Source organism: Rutidosis leptorrhynchoides, chromosome 5 (genome assembly GCF_046630445.1).
Source record: "Rutidosis leptorrhynchoides isolate AG116_Rl617_1_P2 chromosome 5, CSIRO_AGI_Rlap_v1, whole genome shotgun sequence".
Classification (NCBI taxonomy): Eukaryota; Viridiplantae; Streptophyta; class Magnoliopsida; order Asterales; family Asteraceae; genus Rutidosis; species Rutidosis leptorrhynchoides.
In genome coordinates, this window is record NC_092337.1 from 99884673 (window position 1) to 99910321 (window position 25649).

The following is a 25649-nucleotide window of genomic DNA, read 5'->3' on the forward strand; positions in this document are numbered from 1 at the left end:
AACGACACTTGATATTTAATGTTCATTGAACGTAGTTATATAATGCTAGAATATTAAGACGGGTTTTGTTCAATGATTGATATTTAAGAAAATATTGCACAAGAAAAATTATATATATTTAATGTTCATTTAAATTTCGTTTTCATGGTTTAGTTCAATTACCCTTACATATCATGTGAATATTTTACACAACAGTGTCCATCGGTCAAGGTTTTTTTTTTTTTTTTTTTTTTTATATCGACCCACACCGATGCACGCAATTGCTTTCTCAATTCTCTCCTCTAATTCATGTACACATGGACTAGTAGCAAATCACTCCCTTTAATTTTTCTTTTGTTTCACATGATCAAAGTCAAAAAGGGATGTCACCCTCATGTCCCAACTTATATATTTATCTACACTTGCTTTGCTTTTTCTATTCTTTTAATTCCAATCACCTTACTGACCCAACATATTTAATATAATTAAATTGTAGTTGCAGGTCGTGTCAGATAGCACTCGAATTTTTTATTTTTTTTACACAAAATATGTTACGTTTGTAACTATACTAAATGAACACCTAGTTAGATTTTAATAGGTATACCAAAATGTTGATTCCATTTTGAAAAGGTTATAATCTTAAAACAGTTTTATCATTTTCATACCCATCCTTATTCCTAAAACTCAAATACTCTAATTCTCTAAAGTAAATTAAGATACAAAACACATATGGTGTCGGTACTAGTATTTTTAGAACGACAAATTAATAAGTTATTTTAATATCACTAAACAATAAAAGAAGATTTCTTTTAACAAACCCACAATTAAAAATTACCTAATGAGGTGGATTTGGTAGTTTCTTTGCTACCTACTCCAATTGAAATTATTCTAACAACCAGTTACCACTAAGCTATTATCAAACTTGATAATGAATGAACATACTTGTAAAAATCAAACTTGATAAGTATATATATTAGTATTAAAACTAGTAATTCGATTATATTTAAGCAACATCAAGCATCTTGAACACACGAGTATACATATATAACTAGTAAATGGGTTAGAATCTATTAGTATTTTCTTTCTTTTTCTGTTTTAATTATTAAATCCTAATTAAAATTATCTAAAAATTAAATTTTTTTACACAATCTTACTTAACTACTTAAATACCTAAAATACCCCGTAAACACACAAAAAAGTCTCCCCGGCAGCGGCGCCAAAAACTTGATGATGTGCGAGGTGGTGTACGAAATACTATTATATTTTACTACGAATTACGACGAAATATTACACAAGTTTTATTTTTTATTTACGGATGGATTATACCTAAACCTTGCTACAACACTTATAGGCAGTGTACCTAATCATAGAGTAGTGTAGTTTTTAGTAAGTCCGGTTCATTCCACAGGGAGCTAGTGATTACGTACTATATTTTTAACAACTATATTTATATAAAATATATATAATTATATAAGTAGTAATATTATAAAAAGGGGGGTTTACCGTTTAATGACCGGTTTGTCGATTTTATATTTTAAGCATAAAGATAAATGACAATAATTAAAGTGCGTAAAATAAATAACAATATTAAAATGACAATAAATAAAATGACAGTAAATAAAAGTACGATGAGATATAAAATAAAAGAATTATGCTTATTTAAACTTCTGTAATCATGATGTTTGATGTTTTGATTTTAATTTATTATCCTGGGTTAATTGTCCTTTGTCCTGGTTTATTTGATACGTCTATCTGGTTTTTGTCCATAATAGTCTATCGGTAATAAATATAAAGTGCGAGTGTCCTCGTCAAATTACCCTATACCCGAAGTCAAATATTCCAATTAATTAAGGATTTAAACTGTGACGCAGTTATCACTTCTGTCAATAATTACACCAGTTATCACTGTATGTAATCCACCCCTGTTTTAATTAGTTTATGAATATTAATTCATCCACTTGATCAGAATGAATAATTAATTACCCAACCCAATTGATTAATTAAATGATTATAACAGATTCCATATGAACATCACTAAATAGGACAACCATAATCATTATTAATTATTAGGTTAATTAATTTGAAGATAGGTTTGACAGACTCCAATGAGTTGTCACTCAATTAGACAATACCCTCCATCTATTAATAGTCAATAGTCCAATTTCCACAAGTGTCGGTCTTTTGCCCAAACCTTAATTATGGTCCAAAGCCCAATAATCCCGTCTTAATATTTAGCCCAACATCACGATTACTTCGACTTAAATAAGCATAATAATAACTTAGTTACAAGACATTAATTCAAAAAGGAAGAACATAGCTTACAGTGATTATTTTCGCGTAGCGTTACACGGACAGAGTTCCGACTTAAAACCCGTAAAACATTTCTTACAATAACCCAACTAAACCATAACTTATTATTAATCTTAATTAAAATTATAATTATAAATATATATTACATAAAGAGAAAGAAAGATTGAAAAAAAGTATATTCTGAAAGCCTCCGAATGCGTTGCTTTTATAGGCAAATATTGAATTGAAATTTTCACTTATGACCCCTTAACTATGCTCAATTAACAACTTTTTATTATTTATTATTATTCTTATTATGAATTATTTAAATATTATATTATATTCTTGTGCATAGTTGACTTGTACTTTCAGCTCCGTTGCGTCGAGCGTTGAAAGTTGGTTCATGTCTCGGTTCCGGATTTTCGAACGCCTTTTCGTATAATTTAATATCTTGTACTTTGCGTTTTGCAGCTTGTACTTTTGTAATTTTTAGACGTTTCTCATCAATAAATTGAACCACTTGGATTGTATCTTGTACATTTGAGCTTTTTGGTCATTTGCGTCTTCAAATCGTCGAATCTGTCTTTTGTCTTCACCTTTTATTATTTAAACGATAATTACTTGAAATTAGAACAATTGCAACTAAAATCTTGTCTTTCTTGAGGGATAATGCTATGAAATATGTGTTCGTTTTTAGCATTATCATTTACCTTCGGTCACCTGCAAGTTCCGAACAGTATCACGTAACTCATTTAGTTCGCTATTCGTTCGGCCCATCGGTGGATAGGCCCAATTGCCGAGCCCATCTCCATTAAATTCTTCGATTTTGCTACTGATGTTGATATCTTTGTCGATCTCTAGCCTGTGTAGTCTTTTGAATCTGTCCTTAAAGCTTGCGTTCCCCACCCAAATGTCATCCCAAAAAGAAGTGCTTTTCCCATCCCCGATTGAGCATATGAAAGAATTAGAGAAAGAAATCCCTAACCCGTCCACATGTTTTCCTGCATCACAAATAGAATTCCAAAGGCTAGCGTTTGGATTCCGGGCAAGTCCGTTACCAAGTACAAGACCTCCATTAGAATCATAAATGCTACGAATAACAGTGACCCACAAAGTGTTAGTTTCGGTTTTAAACCTCCACCACCACTTACAAAGAAGAGCCAAATTTTTACTTTTTAAGGACATAATATTTAAACCTCCTTCTTCGTGAGGAAGAAGAATTTTTTCCCACTTAACCCATGACATTTTAGAATTAGAACCTGTCTCGCCCAAAAAAAAATTCCGTCTCACACTCTCGAGAGAATTAAGCACACAAGTAGGGGCACGAAAGAGCGAGAAGTAATAGAGAGGTAGGCTAGAGAGAACCGACTTAACTAAAGTTAACCGTCCACCGAAAGAAATCATTTTTGCTCTCCAATCCGCTAACCTCTTGTTAAATTTCTCGATCACCGGGGATCAATCATTCAATTTCTTCATCCTATTACCCACGGGAATACCCAAATACATGAAAGGCAATCGACCGCCGAGACACGAACACCAAGACGCAAGAGCTTCCACATTATCATTACTAATGCCTATCGCAAATAATTGACTTTTATTATAATTAACCTTCAACCCCGAAGCCTGTTCAAAACATTCCAACAAGTACATTAAATTTCGCGCATTACGTCTACTCCATTCGCCAAAAAAAATCGTATCATTCGCATATTGCAAATGGGAGATGACGACTTTATCTTTACCCACCTCCACCCCTTTATACATCCCTCTCTCAACCGCCACTTTCGTTAGGATATTAAGTCCCTCCGCTGCAATAATAAAAAGAAAAGGCGATAAAGGATCACCTTGGCGAACGCCCCTTTTAAGATTAAACTCACTTGTCGGAGACCCGTTTATGAGAATGGAGATTGTAGCCGATTTAAGACACGAGGAAATCCACTTGCACCATTTGGTACCGAACCCCATACATTTCATCACTTCAAGAAGATAATCCCAATTAAGCGAATCAAAGGCTTTCTCGAAGTCTACCTTAAAAATTAGGCCGTGCTTTTTGTTTCGTTTAAGATCTTCGACCACTTCATTAGCAACTAACGCACCATCAAGAATATATCTACCCCCAAGAAACGCACTTTGTTCCATCCCTACAAGACGAGGTACCACTTTACGAATTCTCAAGGACAGCATTTTCGCGATAATTTTATAATAACTGCAAATAAGACTAATCGGACGATAATCACTAAAACTCAGCGGATCCGATTTCTTCGGAATAAGGGAAACAAAAGAAGCATTGCAACCCTTTGAAAACTCACCAAAAACCCAAAACCAGTTGATTGCACCTACCAAATCATCTTTGATTATGGACCAAAACTTTTTGAAAAAACCAAAGTTGAACCCATCCGGTCCAGGGGCCTTCGAACTACCACAACATTTGACCGATTCCCAAATTTCCTCTTCCGTGAAGTGAGCTTCTAAGAGCTCATTATCCGCTGATGTAATCGATTCAGAAAAGAGCCCTTCAAGGCTTGGTCCATCCGAATTATGCACCTCGAAAATGCTCTTAAAATGGTTGAAAGCAACTTCTTTGATTGTATTAGGATTTTCACACCAAGACCCGTTAACATTAATCCCCCGGATGTTGTTTTTATTATATTTTCTCTTTAAGGAATTATGGAAATATTTTGAGTTTTCGTCTCCATCAATCATCCATCGAACACGGGCTTTCTGCTTTAGCATCCCTGTCTTAATTTTTTCCTTTTCCATCCATGTTTTTCTCGAGTTTAGCCATTTAGCTCGCTCTTCATCATTCAAACATCATACTTCAGCTTTCAATTCAAGATCCGTTACTACCTTTTTAACCGACTCAATCTCACTATCAAGCTTACCAAAGTGAACTTTACTCCATTCTTTAAGGTCACCTTTTAATCTTTTTAACTTGTTACGAAAAACGCAATCTTTCCGGTTACCCCCCATTGGACCAGACCAAGAATCGGCAATAACCTTGTCAATACCCTCAACCACGAACCAATCATCAAAGATTTTGAACGGTTTAGGCCCAAAATCCACCTCACCATCCGACAACGAAATAGGACAATGGTCCGATACACTTCTATCTAAAGCCACCACTTTTAGATCGGTCCAAAGGTTAAGAAAGTCGTCTGAAACCAAGAATCTATCTAGCTTACTCATTTTCATCCCATCATCACTAACCCTAGTAAATTTCCTCCCACCCAAAGGAATGTCCACTAAACTATTCATCATCTTAATCTTCCACATCAGCGCCACATCAACACCAATATCCTATAACTAACTCATAATTAAACACTCCCTATAATGGCTAAAACAATACTCCTCTTAATATATAACGTACAAGCAATAAAGCATCAAGTCCAACAATAAAAAGTCACTGGACCCACAATTTCTATAACTAAACTTAAAACTTCCGTTAAATCCATGGTGAATGCGGGTAACTAAAGCGGGTAACGAGCCCGTGCCTATGGTTAGTTACGGGTAATGACGGGTAATGTGCGGGTAACGGACGGGTAACTAACGATAGTGGTGGTCTTAGAATAGGTATAAGTTGTAAAGCTATCATTTTTAACAGTGAACCCCAAGAGAAACCGACCCATAACGACTTGGACAATACGACCTCGCAAAAGCAAAATACACATTCATAACTTATACGTGCATCTTCCTTCCTTCCATATTTGACTTTGACTCTCTCAACTATTACTCATACCAATTTTTATTACAAACAGAAAATCAAACAATTAAAACTCGGATCAAATCAAAATTTCACAAACGTCGATAACAATGGCCGGGTTATTCACTTACATGATCGGCGGTACCGGTTTATTCCTAATCGGAGCATCCGAATCCATCGTTTCAACTTCTCAAACCCTAAAACAAATCTCATCACCACCGCTTACGTCATCACAATCTCAATCCCAATCAAAACCAAATCCCGCTTTCATAACTTCATTAATCTACTTCACAATCTCCTTAATCTCTTTCTTATTCATCTCAAATTCGTTAATTTCATTAACCGATGCCCTAAAATCACACGACCAAACCGGCGTCGTTTTACAGCTAGAAGTAATTTCAATTTCTGCTTTGTTTTTCCTCTTTTCAATTTTAGGTATTTTAACAAACCTAAATAATTCGTTTCAAATTCCGTCGCAAATACTTAACGTACTCTGTTTATTCGGTTTTGTTGAAGAGTTTTTTTTATTTTACATTCAGAAAAAAGATTCAGATGGAATTGAGAATAGATACTATGATTTATTATTAGTTCCAATAACTGTATGCATTGTTTCAACTTTACTCGAGTTAAGAACGTCGAATTTGGGGTATAGTTATTCGCGATTAGGGCGGGGAGTTGGGTTGGTGTTACAAGGGATGTGGTTTGTTCAAATGGGGTTTTCGTTTTACTCGAATTCGATAACTGATGGTTGTTTTATGAAGGAAAAAAGTAGAGGGAATTTTACGATTAGGTGTAAAGGACATCCAGAGTTTCATCGAGCTAGAGCGATTGCTACGTTGCAGTTTAATGTGCATCTTGCGTTAGTTGTGTGTTTTGTTGCTGGGGTGTATAGTTTGGTTAGTAGAAAGTACGGTGTGAGTAATGAGTCGATGATGCAGTATAAGCCGATTGGAGCTGAGATGCAGCAGTTGGATTTGGGTCATGGTCAGGGTCGGTTTACGTTGGATAGCGATGATGATGACGATGTGGGAAATGTGGTGGTTGAGAAGAGTGGCGTTGTGGGGTCGGATACGATGGTCAATGGTTATGGATCTAACCATTAAGATGATCAAGGTGTTTGTTAGCATTATGAAGAGGTAGTTTGATGAAGATGGTTTGATATTGAATGTATGTTAGAGATACAATGTGATTCTTGATGTTTTGTTTTTGCTGAATAAAGATTAGTATGAGTTTAGTTTAAATTTATATGTTGATGTTGATGAATGTAAGTCTGCTATTTGTATACAATGTTTTGAATCTTGGCTGTGTTCTTGTGTTTGTATTATGGTGAGTAGATATAGATATGATGGATCAAAAGATGTTAGTACTTTTTTTGTTCATTGTATTAGTTTGAATCTAATGTTGATACGTTGCGGTATCTGAGTTGCCCCATCAACCAACAGGTTACGGAATCGAGTCTCATGAAACAGATCAAAACAGTAATTTTGATAGATACTTGCATTTGTGATTTGTTTGCCGATTTGATGACGATGAAGATATATGTAATATGGTCAATTTATATGTTAAATATGATAATCAGCAAATATTAAGTTAAATTTTGAGTGTGCAAAGCGTTGAATAGATGTATCTTGATTATTACGGTTCAAAGCCGAATTCTGGTTTATTCATTTGTTTGTAGCTAACACCGTTTTAAACTTATTTGAACCTTATAATCATTGTTCTAAGTCTAGATTGTATTAGGTATTTGTTGAACAATCTTGACGTTGATTGGTCACTACTCAACTTCCTGATGGCCGAGACATAATTAGTCACTATTTTAAGCTTATAAAATACTCAAACGTTCTTTCTCAATTCGGTGTGAGGCGAGTTGTTTGTGACGTCTTCGGCAGGGAAAACCATAACCAATACACATGATCCATATCCCACGAGATGCGGGAGTCGCGTGTCCGTCACACCCCGAAAGTCTGATGTTTATGGCTAAATCAACGAACTAACCGAATATCTTTGGGTTTCAACTAAAAATCATGGTAGTAAATATTAGTTAGCCACTACTTTAAGCATGTAAAGACTTCATTTCTCAATTTGATGTGGATCGAGTTGTGATTGTGACACATATCAATAGGGATTCGGTATAGCTTAAAGTGTTTTCAAACTAAAAAATAAGCATAATCGGACCTTATAAAACCAAATAAGTAGATAAACGATCATTCAAGAATTCTTTGAATTTGTTGATCTATCGTAAAAATAAACAATAAAAATGTAAACACTCTCCAAACACCCCCTTAAGCTGGAAGGAAAAAAGAACTATGGACATCATACAATGAGCTTTTTAAGATGTACAAACACTTGTACTACTTAAATGTCAAAATGGGCGAAAAATATCAGATTAAAATAGCTGAGATTTTATAGGGGAGGAAACGGGTCCATCAATAGAGTTATATCCAATTTCAGAGAGGAAAAATCTACAAGATGCCGTAAGTAATAAGAATAGTAATAGAGCATATAATATCACAATACTAAGTTGACATTGTTTAAATCAGGGTTGCAAAAGACGTGAGACGGGGTCGAGACGGTCGGGTTCTAAAAAGGTCGAGACGGGGGTCTAAACGGACATTGACCAAAGTTGACTTTTAAATATATAATTATATAAATGTATATATGTATACACATTTTAAAGTCAAAAACTTAAATTGACTAATTTGTACCCATAATCGCTATTCCCGTTAATTTAATACTAAAAAGTTTAAACTAAAATACAACAAATTTGACCGATTTTACCGACTTTCCGGCTTTTCCGAATTTTGACAGACTTTGACCCGATTTTTTCAACTTTGACCCGAATTTTGACTGTTATATTAGACGGTTTTCTTATAGACGGGACGTAGTGACCAAATCGTCGTAACGGACGTCGCAATGGCTTGAGACGGGGTCTTTTGCAACAGTGACAGCATGAATCTTAAAAACTCAGTAACCACGGTATAAAGAACTGTAAATATCACCTTTTTTTACCAAACTTTACTATCATAAACCAACTAAATGTAAATCAAAAGAGTTAGATAAACTTACAGAGCCTCATATACCAACTTCAAACAAACCATATCCATCTTCTTACATAAAGTGACTCCAATAACGATACAGTAACAAAGGTAAAAACAAGTGTCAAGGGTTAGCTATAAGCCCTCATATTTAATTATAGATGAGTACACAAACAAGAAAGAATTTCATCAGCATACACAGTCATAAGTATCACCAGAACAAACTAGTTTCACTCATAAATATGTATGAGGCTGTTACATCCTCTTTGGTTACATTTACTAACAGACAACAGAATACTTGTTATCTGTAAAACAAGTTACATTTATTTAATAAATTAATCCCACCGGAAGGGAAAAAATACAACACTCACAAACATAGTATCACAAATTCATTAGTCTAAAAGAAAAGCAGAAACATAGTTTTGTATCTGAGGATACAGTCATACAGAGCCCTCATACACAACATTTATCAAAGAAAGAAACTCACCCGTTATTTAGAACCGAGTATAAATCCTATACTGGCGATGGCGATGTGCAACTTTCGGCCTCACAACCTTCTTCGGAACAGGTGGTATCGGAACAGGAGTGGGCCACCTCGGGATCATAAACGGTACAACAACACGCCAAGAAAGATCATCCACAACACCAATAGGTTTACAAGCAACATCCAGCCTTTTATTCTGAATACTATACGACACAATACAAGCAAGCTCAACACACCTTAAAAAAACAATATCAAGATTAAACGGGTGAAAAGATAACGGAAGAAAAGTAGCCTTCATTAACCAACTCTTCAATTCAGGGTCAGACGATGTCAGATCACAACGAGTCACCTTAAACTCATTAACCCATTCACCTTTTTCATAATCTTTCATATCCCATAAACTAAAACAGTAAAAGCTACAAGCTTCGGGTGCCACCTCGAAAAAACGCAACTTTCCTTGACACTCGTCACACAATCGATAAAGCCCGTCGTATTTATACTCACTCTCGACATCCCTATCTTCGGGAAACGGGATAATCCTACATGACTTAGGTTCTTTATTATTAGGATCAAAAGCAACCATACCATGTTCATAAACAAACCAATGCAAAATCCCGTTAAAACTAATAGGGCCCGCACCACGTTTCAGCAATGCAATTGGTTTAACACAAGGCAACCTATAATCAATCCATTTCCCAGTATCAGACGAAAAAGTTTCTAAATTTAGATAACTTGTTGCAGTATTCAGTAACTCAACTCTTACAACCGTATAACTAGTAAGCAAACCATCTTCGTTAATCTTACTAACAAACCCCTCTCCGAAAAAAATCGGGTGCCGATTCGGAGACGTATCTCGACCTCTAGGTAAGGTAACCCATTGTCTAGTAACCGGATCACAAACGTAATAGATCAACGGGCCTAACAACCCGCACAATACCAACCCATTACTCACACCTAAAACCTTAAACTGGTCAGACTGCTGCTGTTCCTCAAAACTCGACATAAAAAGCACCGAAAATTTAGACGAATTGTAATTTTCCGGACGAAATCGATCAAGTACATCTTTGAATTTGGAAACATAAACATACCTATACAATATCCTCCAAGATACTAAATTTGATGAAGCGTTAATTGAATTGAAATAGAATCGGTGAAATGAAGGTTGTGAAATTAGGGTTTGCCAGTGTTTACAAACACATTTGAATTTGAAAATTGATTTGAGAGGTAATCGGGATAAGATCTCAAGAAGTAGTGAATCAGGTATATGAGATATATCATAAGTGAATGTGCGAGTAATGAAAAAAAGCCCTAATTTTGACGAATCAGAAACATTAGGGTTTAATTGTGATTGGGCGAAAATTACCTGCGATTCAAGTTGCTTCCTTTTTCTTGAATAAGTGACGATATGATGATTTTGATTTTGGATTATATCTTTTTCATTGTTGTTGTTGTTTTCCATTTGAAGAATCTGAAACCAAGATCAGTTCGTACTTTTGGGTTTGTAGAGTACTGTGAAATTAGGTTTCTATTATTATCTGAACTGGTAGTTGTTTTTAGGCCCAATACTTGCCTTTTCAGTTCACTTTTTAAGACAAAATGATTAAACTACTAGTCCCTTTAGTTTGTCCAAAATCATTGGTTTGATTTTTGCAACTTTTTTTCTGACTGCGATAGTCCTTTTAAAATGCAAATCTGGCTTATAATCCCATCTCGCACTGACTGAAGTTGAAAAATCTCGTTAAATTATGTCAGGTGGGAGACATTTGAAAGGTAAATTCATCATTTTCAATCTCCTTCGTTATCTTCATCTACCAAATATTTTATAATCTCTAACTATAACATAACAAATAGCTTTAAATCAAAAACAATATGATTATACCTTATAAAAAAAGTGATATATCATCACAATATATTTTAGAGTTTTGACTTTAAAAAAGTGATATATCACAAATATTTCCACTGTATTTCACACGAAGTTTAAACATACAGTATCTTAGATCTTAGATCCATATTATTTTAGAAACACATATCAATATTTACAAAACATATACTCCGTATGATTTATACGTATATAGACATAATTTAAATCTTTTAAATTATGGTGGTTGCTGATATTTTGTCACTTTCTGGCTCTTGATCTGTAGGTTGTTAAGGTCACAACGGTGTTATCACTTTTCCGGTCGGTATCCTCATCGTCTGAGTTTCTGTTAGTCGGAAGTTACTTTTTTTCTGCATTTTCTCTTTATTTACTTTATTGTTAGTATAGTCGTTATTTAAGTTTCTGATTGTTATACCCCTGGCTTTACTTTGTTATTTAAATTAAACTAAACGGGTTTGCGAGGTTGTAAATGGCGGTTGTATGTCATTTCCATAATAAAAATTAAAATTAATGAATTGTACAAGAAATTTATGTGTTGTTAGACACCTCTTAAAGAATGTTAGCAAAATCTTTCTTTTATATATACCATGAACTTTTTCTAACACCGTGTGATTGAAAGACACTCCGTACCGTAGTTACTACTCCAGTAGACTTCAACCAAAACCAATTTAGTCAGTCAACAACCCAACCATCCTCACACAACCATGGCTTCCAACCACAACCACCACCATCAACACCGTCCCAACCGCCTCTCCCTTCCACCACGAACCACCGGAACCCCAACCACCCCAATAACCCCCTCCCGCCACTACCCACCCTTCACCCCAACCGCAACACCATCCAAACACCGCCTCCACACACCATCATTCTCCCCCAAACCCAAAAAACACATCTCACCTTCATCTCTATTTCTCCTATTATTCTCACTCAGATCCCTTTACTCACTCCTTCCATTTCTTCAATCATCTCCATCTTCATTCTCCATCTTCCCCTTTTCATTTCTAGTTTCTCTGTTTTCCTTCATTCTATCCCTATCCTTTTCCCTCTTTAAACCAAACCCTAACCCTAATTCCAAATCAATTTTCAAATTTCATCAATCAATTACTAAATTCCAGCAGCGAATCTTAATTCTGAAGTCGATTTTACTCGCGATTGTGTTCCTGATTAGATTTCAAGCGCTGCGTTACTGCGGCACGGCTGCTATGATTCTAGCTGAATCGTCTGGTTACGTTGCGTCGCATTTTTTAACCCGGTTCAATCGGAATCCGGTTGATCCGAATAACAAGGTTCGTGGATTTTTCGCATTGTTTATTGGAATGTTGTTGTTGTCTATTAGTTGGGACCGAATTGAATGCTTTCCGTTATCGTTTGTGAATTTAGGTAATTTAGGGTTTTCGTCGTTTTTGATTGCGAATAGAGAGAAATGTGTTAGGGTTTGGCCTATGTTGCTTCCTTTTTTGTCAGGGTTTTTGAGTGGGTATGAACAGAGGTCTATGAATTGGGGGACGATTAGGGAGTTAGGTCGTAAAGAGGTTCGATTAGTTTCATTGTTTTATACGACAATTGTCCTGTTCGTGCCTGCTGCTGTTAGTATGCTGGTGTTTGAAGCTGAGGGTGATAGTGTTTCGATTAGCACACTTGGCTGGCCGTTAGCTAATACAGTAGTTTTCGGGGTTCTATTAAGTGAGAATTACACCGATGACAAGTTAATAAGGTTGAAGGATTTTAGAAAAGAGTTTCTTGTTACTTTTGTATGTACGGTTATTTTAGAGTTGCTTTATTACCCCGAGCTTTCACTTTGGGGGTTATTGATTTGTGGAATGTTGCTTGGAGTTGGTGTAATGGAATTGGATCCGGTTAGTTTGAATCCGCTTGAATCAGGGTTTGAATCGCGTGATACGTTTATAATTTCGGCTATGAAATCTTTAAAACATATTTTGAGTGAAAGGAAATCAAGAAAGATTGCACTTTTTTTATTGATTAATACTGGTTATATGGTGGTGGAGTTTTTTGCAGGGTTTATGAACAATAGTCTTGGGTTGATATCTGATGCTTGTCATATGTTGTTTGATTGTGCTGCACTTGCGATTGGTCTTTATGCTTCGTATATTGCACGGTTGCCGGCTAATAGTCGGTATAATTATGGACGTGGGAGATTTGAAGTTTTGTCGGGTTATGTTAATGCTGTTTTTCTTGTTTTGGTTGGGGCTTTGATTGTGTTGGAATCGTTTGAAAGAATTTTGGAACCACAAGAGATTTCGACGTCTAGTTTGTTGACGGTTTCGATTGGTGGCCTTGCTGTTAATGTTGTGGGGTTGATCTTTTTTCATGATGAGCATCATCATGCACATGGGGGTGGTGCATCATGTTCGCATGGTCATCATTCACATGACCGTGTACATGATCACAAAATCAACAAGAAATGTCAAGATCATGATCACCATGAACATGACCATCACCATGATCACCATGAACATCACCATCGTCATGATCATCATGAACACCATCATCATGATCACCATGACCACAAACACCAACATGATCACAGTGATCACACACACCATCATGATCATCATGAACACCATGGACATGACCATCATCATGATCACCATGAACATGACCATCATCATGAACACCATGAACATGACCATCATCATGATCACCATGACCACAAACACCAACATGATCACAGTGACCACACACAACATCATGATCACAATGATCACGAACACCATCATGATCATATTCCCGTTAGCACAATTAGGGTTCCTGTAGAGGGTAAACAAAAGCATCATCATCATCATCATGTCGATCATAACATGGAAGGCATATTCTTGCATGTTTTGGCAGACACTTTAGGAAGTGTAGGGGTCGTAATTTCAACCCTTCTCATTAAATACAAGGGATGGCTAATTGCTGATCCTGCTTGTTCGATCTTCATATCGATATTAATCGTGTCTTCTGTGATACCATTGTTAAAGAACTCTGCAGAAATTTTATTGCAAAGAGTTCCTAGAGGACATGAGCAGGAGCTAAACACAGCAGTAAGTAGTATAAGGAAGATAAAGGGTATATGTGGCATTCAAAACTTTCATATATGGACTCTTGCAAACAACGATGTTGTTGCTACACTTCATATGTATGTTTCTGAAGAAACAGACCAGGTTGTTACTAAAGAACAAGTATTAGACATATTGCATGATGCAGGCATCAAGGACTTGACATTACAGGTGGAATATGTGAAAAGTTAAAACCTTATTTTTCTGCCCAATTTAAAGAATCTTATAACAGCTTTGAGGATGAGTCTTGAGTCTTGACAGTTTTGTAAAATATTTCAAAGTTTTGAACAAAGGGTATATGATCAAGCTAGAACACAAAGATGGCAACTTTTTTGGTTGGGTTTGTAAGAAAAAGTACAGCAAGATATACATGTGTGTAGGACTCAAACGTTGACTTTCTAACTGTACGACGAGGTGGTTTTGATTGTATCAAATAACATTACAGTTAATACTTAAATGATTAAAGTTGTATCAATGAAGAGCCCAAATTGTATCGGTATTCCATAATCTTGTATACTACTATAGTTATTGACATTCAGTGTTGTACAGAAACTGAAGGCTTCGCGAATCATGCATTAAAAGTACATTTGTGTTCGATTTGAAGCTCTAAATCTACAATCAAATTGCAGAACAGAATTAATGTAGCAGTTTTAAAAAACATGAATATTTTAAGTGCATGTAATGTTTGATGGTACATAAGATTTTATTACTCATATAGATAATACGAAAACTTTTGAAACATATTCCAATGATAACATAATGCAATAACCTTTTCGACGATCGCTTATTTAGGCTCAAAAGTAAAGTAGCAAAATCATCCCTTTTAAAACTGTTAAACTGGTGAGTTGATAGTTATTACTATATGACTAAACAAACTTCATATCCTACAGGAGGACTTGATCTCGTCAGACACTGCTGCAAAAGTTAAAGCTGTATCAGGTTTGGTAGTACTTGGATGATACTTACCGCTCTCGTTATTTCTGATACGATAGTTGTCTGATACAATACTAGAAGATGAGTATTATGTTATCGGTCAATTAATTTTTTTTTTGCTTTTGTGGTTTTCAATTATATGTTTGTAGAAGTGTGCTTCAATGCCAAAGTAACCTTGAAAAACACTCGGCGATAAACGCCTGTCGAAAAACAACCGTAGAAAAACGCCCGTCGAAAACCCCGTCGGAAACGCGCATCGAAAAACAAACATTGGAAAAAGCGAGTCGGAAATCGTCCGTCATAATCGCGCGTCAAAATCGCATGTTGAAATGTACGTATGATATAAACGTAAATATTTGAGGATCTTTTGATTTTTCATAGATTTAATAGATTCAATGTTTGAAGAAATTCAAATTCATCACCATCTTGAAGGAATGAACATTCCATAGATGAAAGAATCTTAAGATTTCAAGAAATTTACTTACTTTCAAAATATGTCAACTAAACGAAGCGGTCTAAAGAATACAATTCTAATTCAATTAAATTTCCTTGGGATTTCATGTACCAAACAGGCCTTAGATTTCAACTTCCAAGTTCCTAATTACTTCGAGGTGATAAATCGTAGATGATAATTTCAAATAATTTATTTCTCAACGATTATAAGTATACATCGAGAAACGAAAATGAGGTTGAATTTGAATCAAATAATATCATTCACACTTTTATTCCAACTTAATATTAACTTACTACTACTTTATCTCTTAAAAAAAAAATGGTTAAAAACCAATGCGATCAATTTGGAAATACAAGCCGAATCTGGGGTATTAGATGCGAACGGGCATAAATTGTGGGTTGACTCACGAAAACAGTGGCTTGAAAAGGAGGCGATAAAGACGAAAATGCTTAAGCAAAAAGCTAGGGTTAGGTGGATACTTGATGGTGATGAAAATAGTAGATTTTTTCACGCGCTAATTCGCAGAAGAAACAGCAAATGCAATATCAGAGGGTTAACTATCAACGGGGTTTGGAACGAGAATCCTAAAGACATTAAACTTGCGGCCTTCAATCACTTCACTAACATTTTTAGGGAACCTGAGATAGATAGGCCTAGCCTTGAGGATCTTCACTACCCCTCAATTTCAAATGATGATGCAAATGCGTTAGAATCTCCCTTCGATGAAAATGAAATACACGATGCTATCTTTGATTGTGGTAGCACGAAAGCACAGGGTCCGGACGGGTTCAACATGCGATTTTTTAAGAAGTATTGGGATATCATCAAAGGCGATCTCATTGATGCAATTAATTGGTTTTGGAATAATTGCGAATTTTCAAATGGATGCAACGCTTCGTTTGTCATTTTGATCCCAAAGAAAACCGATCCTCTAGGCCTTGGCGATTTTAGACCAATAAGCTTAATTGGTAGTTATTACAAAATAATTGCCAAAATTCTCTCGAATCGCCTTCGCAGGATATTACCAGCCCTAATCGGTCACGAGCAAAGTGCATTCTTAAAAAATCGTTTCATCCTTGATGGTGCACTCATTGTCAACGAAAGTATCGACTTTTTAAAATCAAAAAAGCAAAAGGGGATATTGTTCAAAGTTGATTTTGAAAAAGCCTTCGATTGTTTAAATTGGAATTTTCTCTTGGAAGTTATGAAGTGTAAGACCCGAATAATTGTAATGTACATATGTGTATATAAGTGTATTGAACGATATTTGAAACGGGGTTTTATTGTATATATTAAGAAGACAAAAGAAGCTGAACTGGCAAGGTTGCGCGCCGCGCGGCTAGGTGGCGCGCCGCGCCATCTGACTGTGACAGATTCTCCATCCTTTTTAAATTAGATATTTGGAGGGTATTTTGGTAAAATCAATTGGAGGCCGGATTTAATGCTTGGGATCAGATGTTAGAGTATCATTTACTCAAAAACTCACCAACCTTATCCCTTTCAATTCAAGTTTAGAGAGAGAGTGATTGTAGAGTGAGAAAGCTCACTTTGAAGGAGAAGAAGCTCGTTTCGGGTTTAATCGCAAGCTTTAAAGTTGTGCATCTCGTCATTTGCTACATTTTGATAGTTGTGGTATGCCTTAACTTTCTTTTCTTAATTTGATTTTTGTGTATGGGTTAGGGTTTGTGTTAAAGATGAACATTAAGACCTATTTTAAGTAAATTGGGTGTTCTTGGGTAATTTGGGTCATGTAGACTCAATTATGTGTAAGCTAGGGTTTTAAATGTATAAATTGTTGTTATGAAACCCTAATTGGCTAGTAATTTGTTAGAACACCTTGAGGAAGTGTAAATGGGTGTGATTTGGGCATAAATGACCCAAAATGGGTGTGTTGACTTTTATCGAGTCAAATGGGTCAAAATGGACCAAGATGGGTCAATATTAGTGTTTTGTGCTAAAACCTAGTGTTCTAATGTGCGTGAAGGCCATGAGTGCCAAGTGTTAGGGTTTTTGGTGAAAACGACCCAATTTAGGGTTAGTTGTCAAAATGGGTCAAGATGACCTAGGATGGTGTGTGTTATGAGATTAGACCAAGTTGATTGATTAATTATGCTTGTGAAATAGGTACGTTACCTTGGAATTCAAGCTTGGTTTAATAATCACCGAAGGCATAAGGTGAGTGGAATAATTATGCGTATGTGTATATAATGTATTTATTCGTGTTGCACGAATGTGGTATTGTCGCGGTGTTTAAGACACCACATTCTAAGTAACGAGTAGCATTGTCGCGGTGTTTAAGACACTACTCATGGTATGATTGACTTGTGGTATTGTCGCGGTGTTTAAGACACCACAATGTCATGGGAGTGGAAGTGTCGCGGTGATTAAGACACCACTCATTGTATTGAATGAAGTGTGGATTCGTCGCGGTGTTTAAGACGCCACATTGTTGTAAGGGTGAGTTAGTCGCGGTGTTTAAGACATCACCCGGGGACTAGTGATTACGCGGTGTGTAAGTAACACTAGTGGACGTTATGAACTCCAACGGTCTTGTAAGTACCGCTTCCCGTGTTCGAATTGGTTAACCAAGGTTATGTGAATTATGTATTGGAAGTATTAATTTATGAATCGTATGCTATTGTACTATTAGCTACTTGTGGGATTGTGAATTATTGGTATATGCTTATTAATGTAGCATGCTTGATGAATTGTTAAACTCGAAGATGATGTTGTGTAAGTGATGCGAGTAAGTAGATTATATATGTGTATGTATAATTATTGTGCTCACTAAGCTTTGCTTACCCTCTCGTTGTTTACCTTTTTATAGGTTCGTGTGTGGATAAGGGTAAGGGCATTACCTTGGATTGAGTTTCCCGCTTCGATGATTAGGAAGCACTTTTGGGTCATGGCTTGGAGTTTGACCGAGACTTGGGTAGTTTAACCCCAAACACCATGCTCGTTGTGTCGTTTGGCAATTAAACTTTTTGTGGTCGAAACTCTAATTTGTATTAAACATTGTATTTTAAACTTAGTGGCGTTTTGGGCACGTGTGGACCCCACCTTGTAAAACTTGTTCATACCTTAGTTATGTGCTAGTTTTACATATATGAATGTGTGGTTAAAAGCGTTTTGGTTAAATATGCCGGGAACACGTTCATCTTTTTCGCATTTAAGCTTTCCGGTAACAGCAGGGGTTTGGCGCGGCGCGCGGCCCTTTTGGCGCGGCGCGCCGATGGCCTGGAACAACAAATTTTTTTTTTTGTTTGAAATTTCATCGTGTTTGGTCGGTTACGGTTTGGGTTGTTACATGAAGAGTATGGGGTTCGGTGATAAATGGAGAAAATGGATCCATGCTTGTCTAAGTTCGGCATCAATTTCTATCCTTATTAACGGGTCACCAACGAACGAATTTTCCTTATCCCGTGGGGTTAGACAAGGTGATCCGTTATCCCCCTTTTTGTTCATTATAGCGGCCGAAGGTTTGAATATCTTAACTAAAGCGGCCACGGAGAAGGGTGTTTTCAAGGGTGTCGAGATCGGTAACGATAAAATCCTAATTTCGCATCTCCAATATGCGGATGACACGTTGTTTTTGGGAGAATGGTCTCGTGAAAATGCATATAGTATACGGAATCTCCTTATTTGCTTTGAACTTGCTTCGGGACTTAAAGTCAACTTTCAAAAAAGTTGCCTTTATGGTGTAGGAGTCGATTATGATGAAGTTTGTCACGTGGCGAATCGTATCGGTTGTCAAGTAGGTAAATTCCCGTTCATTTACCTTGGGTTGCCTATTGGTTCCAAAATGAACAAGTTACAAGATTGGAACCCTATTGTTGAGAAAATAAAAAGTAGACTCTCGGATTGGAAAATGAGAACGATGTCATTCGGTGGAAGAGTAGTGCTAATCAAATCGATCCTCAATAGTCTTTCGTTGTACTATTTCTCTATTTTTCGTGCCCCGCCTCGTGTGTTGAAAATACTTGAGAGTGTGAGACGTAACTTTTTTTGGGGCGGGACGGGTTCGGGTTCTAAAATGTGTTGGGTTAAGTGGGAGGATGTCATTGCTTCATACGAAAATGGGGGTTTAAATTTTGGGTCTCTTAAAAGCAAAAATTTGGCTCTTTTGGGGAAATGGTGGTGGAGGTTTAAAACCGAAACCAATTCTCTTTGGGTCAAAGTCATTAAAAGTATTCATGGTCCTTATGGTGGCTTGAGGTCGAGGCGTGATTCATTTCATTCCTCGTCCTCGGGTCTTTGGTATAATATTTTTTTAGCAGGTATTACAATTGAAGATTTAAATGTTCCATTCAAGAGTGCATTTGTGAAGATCATCGGGGACGGTTCGACAACATCATTTTGGCAGGAACAATGGGCCGGAAATTTTACACTTAGTGAGAAATTTCCACGTCTATACAGGCTTGAAAACGTGAAAAATTGCTCCATCCAAGATAGGATTGTGTTCAGCGAGTCAGGTACTTCCTTCACATGGGATTGGGTTCGTCAGCCTTCAGGAAGAACGGGCTCTGAATTACTGGAGTTATCTACCATCCTTGCAAACTTCTCTTTTAATCTTAATAATCGTGATTCTTGGTCTTGGACGTTGGATAACTCGGGTATATTCAAGGTCAAAAGTCTGTCAGCGGCTATTGATGATGGGATGTTTACATCGTGTGGGTCACCATTTGGAACTCTCCGTAATCGGCTCGTGCCAAAAAAATTGGAAATTTTCGTTTGGAGAGCAATCAAAAAACGAATTCCGGTTAGATGCGAGCTTGATAAAAGAGGGATTGACCTACATAGTGTAAGATGTCCACTATGCGATGATGATATAGAAACGGTTGAACACTCACTTATATTTTGTAAATATGCTATGGATCTTTGGAGTCGAGTGTACAAATGGTGGGGACTAGGAAACTTCTCTAACTTTAGCGTTAATGAGGCTCTTCAAGGTAACAACGGTGCGGCTACGTCAAGATTGGGGAAAAAAATTTGGCAAGCGACGGAATGGGTTTGTGCTTATTATCTTTGGAAAAACCGCAACAATAAAGTTTTTCGTGCAAAAAGTTGGCCGGTTTCGGTATTATTGAACGAAATTCAAATCAAGGCTTTCGATTGGATTTCTCATCGAGTACGGGGATTGGATTTAGATTGGCTTGCGTGGTTAAATAATCCAAACTCATACTTAGTTTCTTCAAAATCTAATTCATTGAGTACAATGTAATGTATATATATGTGTGTGTTCTGTTATGGGGTTTGTTCTCCTCACAAACCCTTTAGCTGATTCTGTATTCAGGTTGGGCTGCCCACTGCAAATAGCCCATTCGTGTAGCCCATACGGGTATTATTGTTAATATTAATGAATTTTTCTTACTTTTCAAAAAAAAAAAAAATGTTCACTTATACAAAATAACTATTGAAAATATTAATTTTTCAGTCATTAATTACTGTCAAACATTTATTTCAATATGTTTATAGTCAAATTTACTTAAAATATATTTTTAAATTCTCAAAGGAAACCTCTATAGCGACAATCACACTTGATCTCCACTAGTGAGTAAAATCTTCTGGGTAACGAGCTTCTGAACGACGAGACTCGTAAGTCACTTAAAATACAAGAGTAAAAGTAATATTTATACGACATATTTTAGATACAACAATATTTGTTAGTCCGTAGATGATAATAAGAATGCGACGAAGAATATCAATTAAGAATTAAGAAAACTAAAAAATGAGACCTAAACGAGTTATATACGGAGTAATAATTGACTTTTTGTCATCTCAAAATACGCTCGAGTGAGTTTGGACCCGGATTTCTTTTCTTTTTAGAATATCGTGGGGTTAAAAACAAAGTGTTCGTAATTAATGTATTCGTCAATGTGAAGTTGGCAAACGTTCACTTGGGATTAATTGCCTTTTATTGCTTCAAGATAGGATGACCCTTTATGTTGTTTGGGTGATTTTAACTCCACCCGTACGGCGGCCGTACACCTACTGAAAGATAATGGAAGTTCAAATTCCGGTTTACATGTCCATCTTCTACAACTTCATTCTTCAAGCTGCAAGCAATCATTTTAGGCTTTTAACACAAGACATTCAAAATGCCGAATTTACTAGTGAGGGAAGTGGTGGAAAATGTTCTCAAATTGATCGCCACGTCTCATCCATCGGATCTTTTGTTTGGATTGAGGCTGATGATCTTCCCTTTGTATTTCCTTATATGCCTTATGGCTTTTAGATTGTTTTCCTTTGTGTAATGGGGCTTGTTCCTTTGGGCATGGTTCTGTTATGCTGTAATTGTACAAGGGCAATATATAACTCCATATTGACATAATTATGCCATGTAATTCTATAATTTCACTTTTATCTTTTTTATAATTTTTGTGTGTCTTTTCTAAATAAAAATACTTCCAATTTCTTAATGAGAAATTATATGTTCACTCAAACTTCACAAAAAGAACTTCACAAAATGATGTGAACCAATGATAGTAAGGAGAAAATAATAAGTAAAAGTTGAAATGATTTATTGGTTAAGTAGATATTGCATGTAATTGTGTAAACGTTATTTTGTAAATATTATGTGGTGTAGGTTTGTAGCATCACTCTCTCTTAATAAAAAAGATTTAACTTCATTTTTTAAAGGCATAAGTTAAACTTATATAATGAAGGTTTATAATCGGAACTAATGAGTTTATTGAATTATGTGTCAATAATTAGAGCATGTGTTCAACTTTAACTTTAAGGATAGTTTAGGAGTGGAGATTTGAGAACTTCAAACTCAAATACAATCTACATTGATAATACTTTGAGACATTTTCTTTATATCTTTTTTAGAGAATTTGCATGTATTTAATCAATTGTGGGACTTAACCCAACACCTTACGGCACGAGCTGACGACAGCCATGCATCACCTGTGTCCGCGTTCCCGAAGGCACCCCTCTCTTTCAAGAGGTGATAACTTATATCCGCTAGTGCTCCCCTCCGGTTCGCGCTCCCTCTCCTTGCCTTTAGTTATATAGAGTACCAGTGGCGAATTTATACTAGTAGGAGTGGAGTCCTATGATCCCACTAGTGTAAATTCTTTTATAGTATGTATACTTTAGGATACTACTAAATTTAAGAATAGAAACCCATATATTTTCAAAATTTATAGTCTTTTTTTAAAAAAATAAACAACCACTAAAATACTCTTAAATTATAGTTATCGTTAGAAAATATTTCGGGGACCCCATCGAATTTTTCATCATGGATTCGCCACTGGTTTCTACACTAGTCAAACCTTCTTAATTGCGTGTAATTGTCTATATAATTTGATTAAATAAACCAATTTGAAAACAAATTAAGACTTTTTTTTTCTTCCGAAAAGCTGAAATATTATTAAAACAAACCCGCAAGCCGCGAGCTGAACAAATAAGCAATCAATCAATCACCTTACAAAAAGAAACAAAACATAAAACTCACCAAAAAGCCTTCCATTAAGCAAAACACCAAGCATAATTAAACAATGATGCTTAACGGGTTACTCCTCCAGCTATCAAAGACTCCTTGCACTACCTTGGATCGATTATCAAACCAGAGGAATGTAAGCGCTTTAAGACTCGCCATAATATCTTCATTCAAAATTGATTTCCTCGCATCCGAAGGAGCATGAACAATTTTTTTTCCACCACTTCCAAATCAACCACAAAAACGCAAACCTTGTAGCTAAGAAGACTTTGCTTGCGTTGTCCGAGCCTAACTGAAAATTGGCAGCGCTTGCTGCATTGAGCATACCCACTGGAACAGGGGTATTGAGCTGCCACCAAGTAAACAAGCTTCTCCAGAGAGGTATATTGAACTTACATCTCGTGAAAAGATGATCGCTATCCTCATGTTCACCATTACATAGAGGGCAAAGAGTAAATAAAAGAACCACGCCCCTTTTCGCAAGGTTACAACGAGTAACTAAACCATTGAGCATAAGCTGCCAAACGAAAACATTAATTTTATTCGGGATATAACACAACCACGGCACTGCAGAAAGGGATCCCAAGCCTCCCAACGTTTCATTATCAATGTGGGAAGATAAAGTTTTCACCTTGAAAACACCTTTAGCATTTAAGCTCCATGACCAGGTGTCTTGAATCGGTGAGAGCAAATTACCAGAAGCCAACAACTCGTTAATACTAATAAGGTCATCTTGAGCTCTCCCTCTAATGTTATTTCGCCAACTCCAAGTACCGATTGATCCAACATCCCCATTGACTACACTATTAGAAACACGCGCGTCTTGATTCCGATCTAAAGCATATAGTCTTGAGAATAAGTTTTTAAGAGACATAGATGAACCCGGTACCCACAAATCGTGCCAAAAGCTTGCATTGAACCCGTTACTGATGTGTGCGAGGTGGTGTATAAAATACTATTAATTTTTACAAGTAAATACTATTAAATACGATACAATTTTACACAAGATATTTATTTATTTATAGAATGGATATACCTAAACCTTGCTACAACACTTATAGGCAGTGTACCTAATCGTACAGTAGTGTAGTTTTTAGTAAGTCCGGTTCGTTCCACGGGGAGCTAGCCAAGTTTAACGCTATATTTTTAAAACTATATTTTAATATATATATATATATATATATATATATATATATATATATATATATATATATATATATATATATATATAAGTAGTATTATTATTATAAAAGGGGGTTTTTACCGTTTAATGACCGGTTTGTCGATTTTAAAACTTTAGTCGCAGTTAAAACCTAATGTAAAATATTAAATAAATAAAAGACTTAATTTAAAGCGTAAAGTAAATGACGATAATTAAATTGCGATAAATAAAATTGCGATAATTAAAAGTGCAATTAAATATGAAAATAAAGGAATTATGCTTATTTAAACTTCCGTAATCATGATGTTTGACGTGTTGATTTTAGTTTATTACCACGGGTTAATTGTCCTTTGTCCTGAATTATTCAAATATGTTCGTCTGGTTTTTGTCCATAACAGTCCATCAGTCATAAATATAAAGTGCGAGTGTCCTCGTCAAATTATCCTTATATCCGAAGTCAAATATTCCAACTAATTGGGGACTTAAACTATAATTACACCAATTTTCATTCTTTATAATTTACCCCTGTTTTAATAAGTCCATTGACTATTAATCCATTCCCGTGTCCGGTTAAATGAACAATTATTAGTACTTATAACTATCCCGCCCATCGTGTCCGATCGAGTGTGTATGGTTATTTATAGGTACGTCCAATTGTAAATCTTTATATTAAATTAGCAAACTATCATTTAATTAAACAAATATAAAGCCCATTAATAGCCCATAGTCTAATTTCCACAAGTGTCGTTCTTTTGTCCAAACCCCAATTATGGTACAAAGCCCAATTACCCCGTCTTAATATTTTTAGCCCAACATCATGATTACTTCGGCTTAAATAAGCATAATAATAACTTAGCTACGAGACATTAATTTAACAATAAAATTAAACATAACTTACAGTAGGTGTTATTAGCGTAGTGGTACACGAACAGAGTTCCGACTTAAAACCCGTAAAACATTCTTACAATAACCTCATTATTATTAACTTAAATTAAAATTATAATTATATATAAATATAAATTATAAATATAAATTATAAATATAGAGAGAAAGAAAAGATTGAATTCATCAATCTGGTGTACTGAGTGCTTTGATCGATGCTCCTTTTATAGCAAAATTGCCTACTGTATATTTGTTGGACATTAGTTGAAAGTTAGGTGCAGTAGGCAATCAAGACCACTTGTTCAATAATTCAATTGTCAATCAACAATCCGGTGGCTATGAGATTTCTCAA

The 25649-nt window shown here is 35.8% G+C and overlaps 5 protein-coding genes across 5 annotated transcripts; 3 read left to right on the forward strand and 2 right to left on the reverse strand.

Annotated features, from left to right (window-relative positions):
• Positions 1-5076: 5076 nt before the first annotated feature.
• On the reverse strand, positions 5077-5538 carry LOC139848874 (uncharacterized). Its single transcript, XM_071838560.1, has one exon. It carries the CDS (start codon positions 5536-5538, stop codon positions 5077-5079), a length of 462 nt encoding a protein of 153 aa, XP_071694661.1.
• Positions 5539-5989: 451 nt separating this feature from the next.
• LOC139848875 (uncharacterized) lies at positions 5990-7068 on the forward strand. Its single transcript, XM_071838561.1, has one exon. The coding sequence runs from the start codon at positions 6076-6078 to the stop codon at positions 7066-7068; it is 993 nt and encodes a 330-aa protein (XP_071694662.1). The 5' UTR covers positions 5990-6075.
• Positions 7069-9197: 2129 nt separating this feature from the next.
• Positions 9198-11020, reverse strand: LOC139847499 (putative F-box protein At3g28280). Its single transcript, XM_071837170.1, has one exon. It carries the CDS (start codon positions 10941-10943, stop codon positions 9495-9497), a length of 1449 nt encoding a protein of 482 aa, XP_071693271.1. The 5' UTR covers positions 10944-11020; the 3' UTR covers positions 9198-9494.
• Positions 11021-11990: 970 nt separating this feature from the next.
• LOC139847103 (uncharacterized) lies at positions 11991-15108 on the forward strand. The gene has a single exon (XM_071836709.1). It carries the CDS (start codon positions 12068-12070, stop codon positions 14612-14614), a length of 2547 nt encoding a protein of 848 aa, XP_071692810.1. The 5' UTR covers positions 11991-12067; the 3' UTR covers positions 14615-15108.
• Positions 15109-16038: 930 nt separating this feature from the next.
• Positions 16039-21030, forward strand: LOC139848876 (uncharacterized). The gene is made up of 2 exons (XM_071838562.1): positions 16039-17020; positions 19280-21030. The coding sequence occupies exons 1-2, from the start codon at positions 16039-16041 to the stop codon at positions 21028-21030; spliced, it is 2733 nt and encodes a 910-aa protein (XP_071694663.1).
• Positions 21031-25649: the final 4619 nt, after the last annotated feature.

What these genes read in the sequence shown, in the direction of transcription:
- LOC139847103 (XM_071836709.1), top strand. Translation starts at nt 12,068, where the DNA reads ATGGCTTCCAACCACAACCACCACCATCAACACCGTCCCAACCGCCTC.
- LOC139848875 (XM_071838561.1), top strand. Translation starts at nt 6,076, where the DNA reads ATGGCCGGGTTATTCACTTACATGATCGGCGGTACCGGTTTATTCCTA.
- LOC139848874 (XM_071838560.1), bottom strand. Translation starts at nt 5,538, where the DNA reads ATGTGGAAGATTAAGATGATGAATAGTTTAGTGGACATTCCTTTGGGT.
- LOC139848876 (XM_071838562.1), top strand. Translation starts at nt 16,039, where the DNA reads ATGAGGTTGAATTTGAATCAAATAATATCATTCACACTTTTATTCCAA. An exon ending in TCTCTTGGAAGTTATGAAGT is followed by an intron (nt 17,021 to 19,279) that starts GTAAGACCCGAA and finishes TGTTCATTATAG; the next exon opens with CGGCCGAAGGTTTGAATATC.
- LOC139847499 (XM_071837170.1), bottom strand. Translation starts at nt 10,943, where the DNA reads ATGGAAAACAACAACAACAATGAAAAAGATATAATCCAAAATCAAAAT.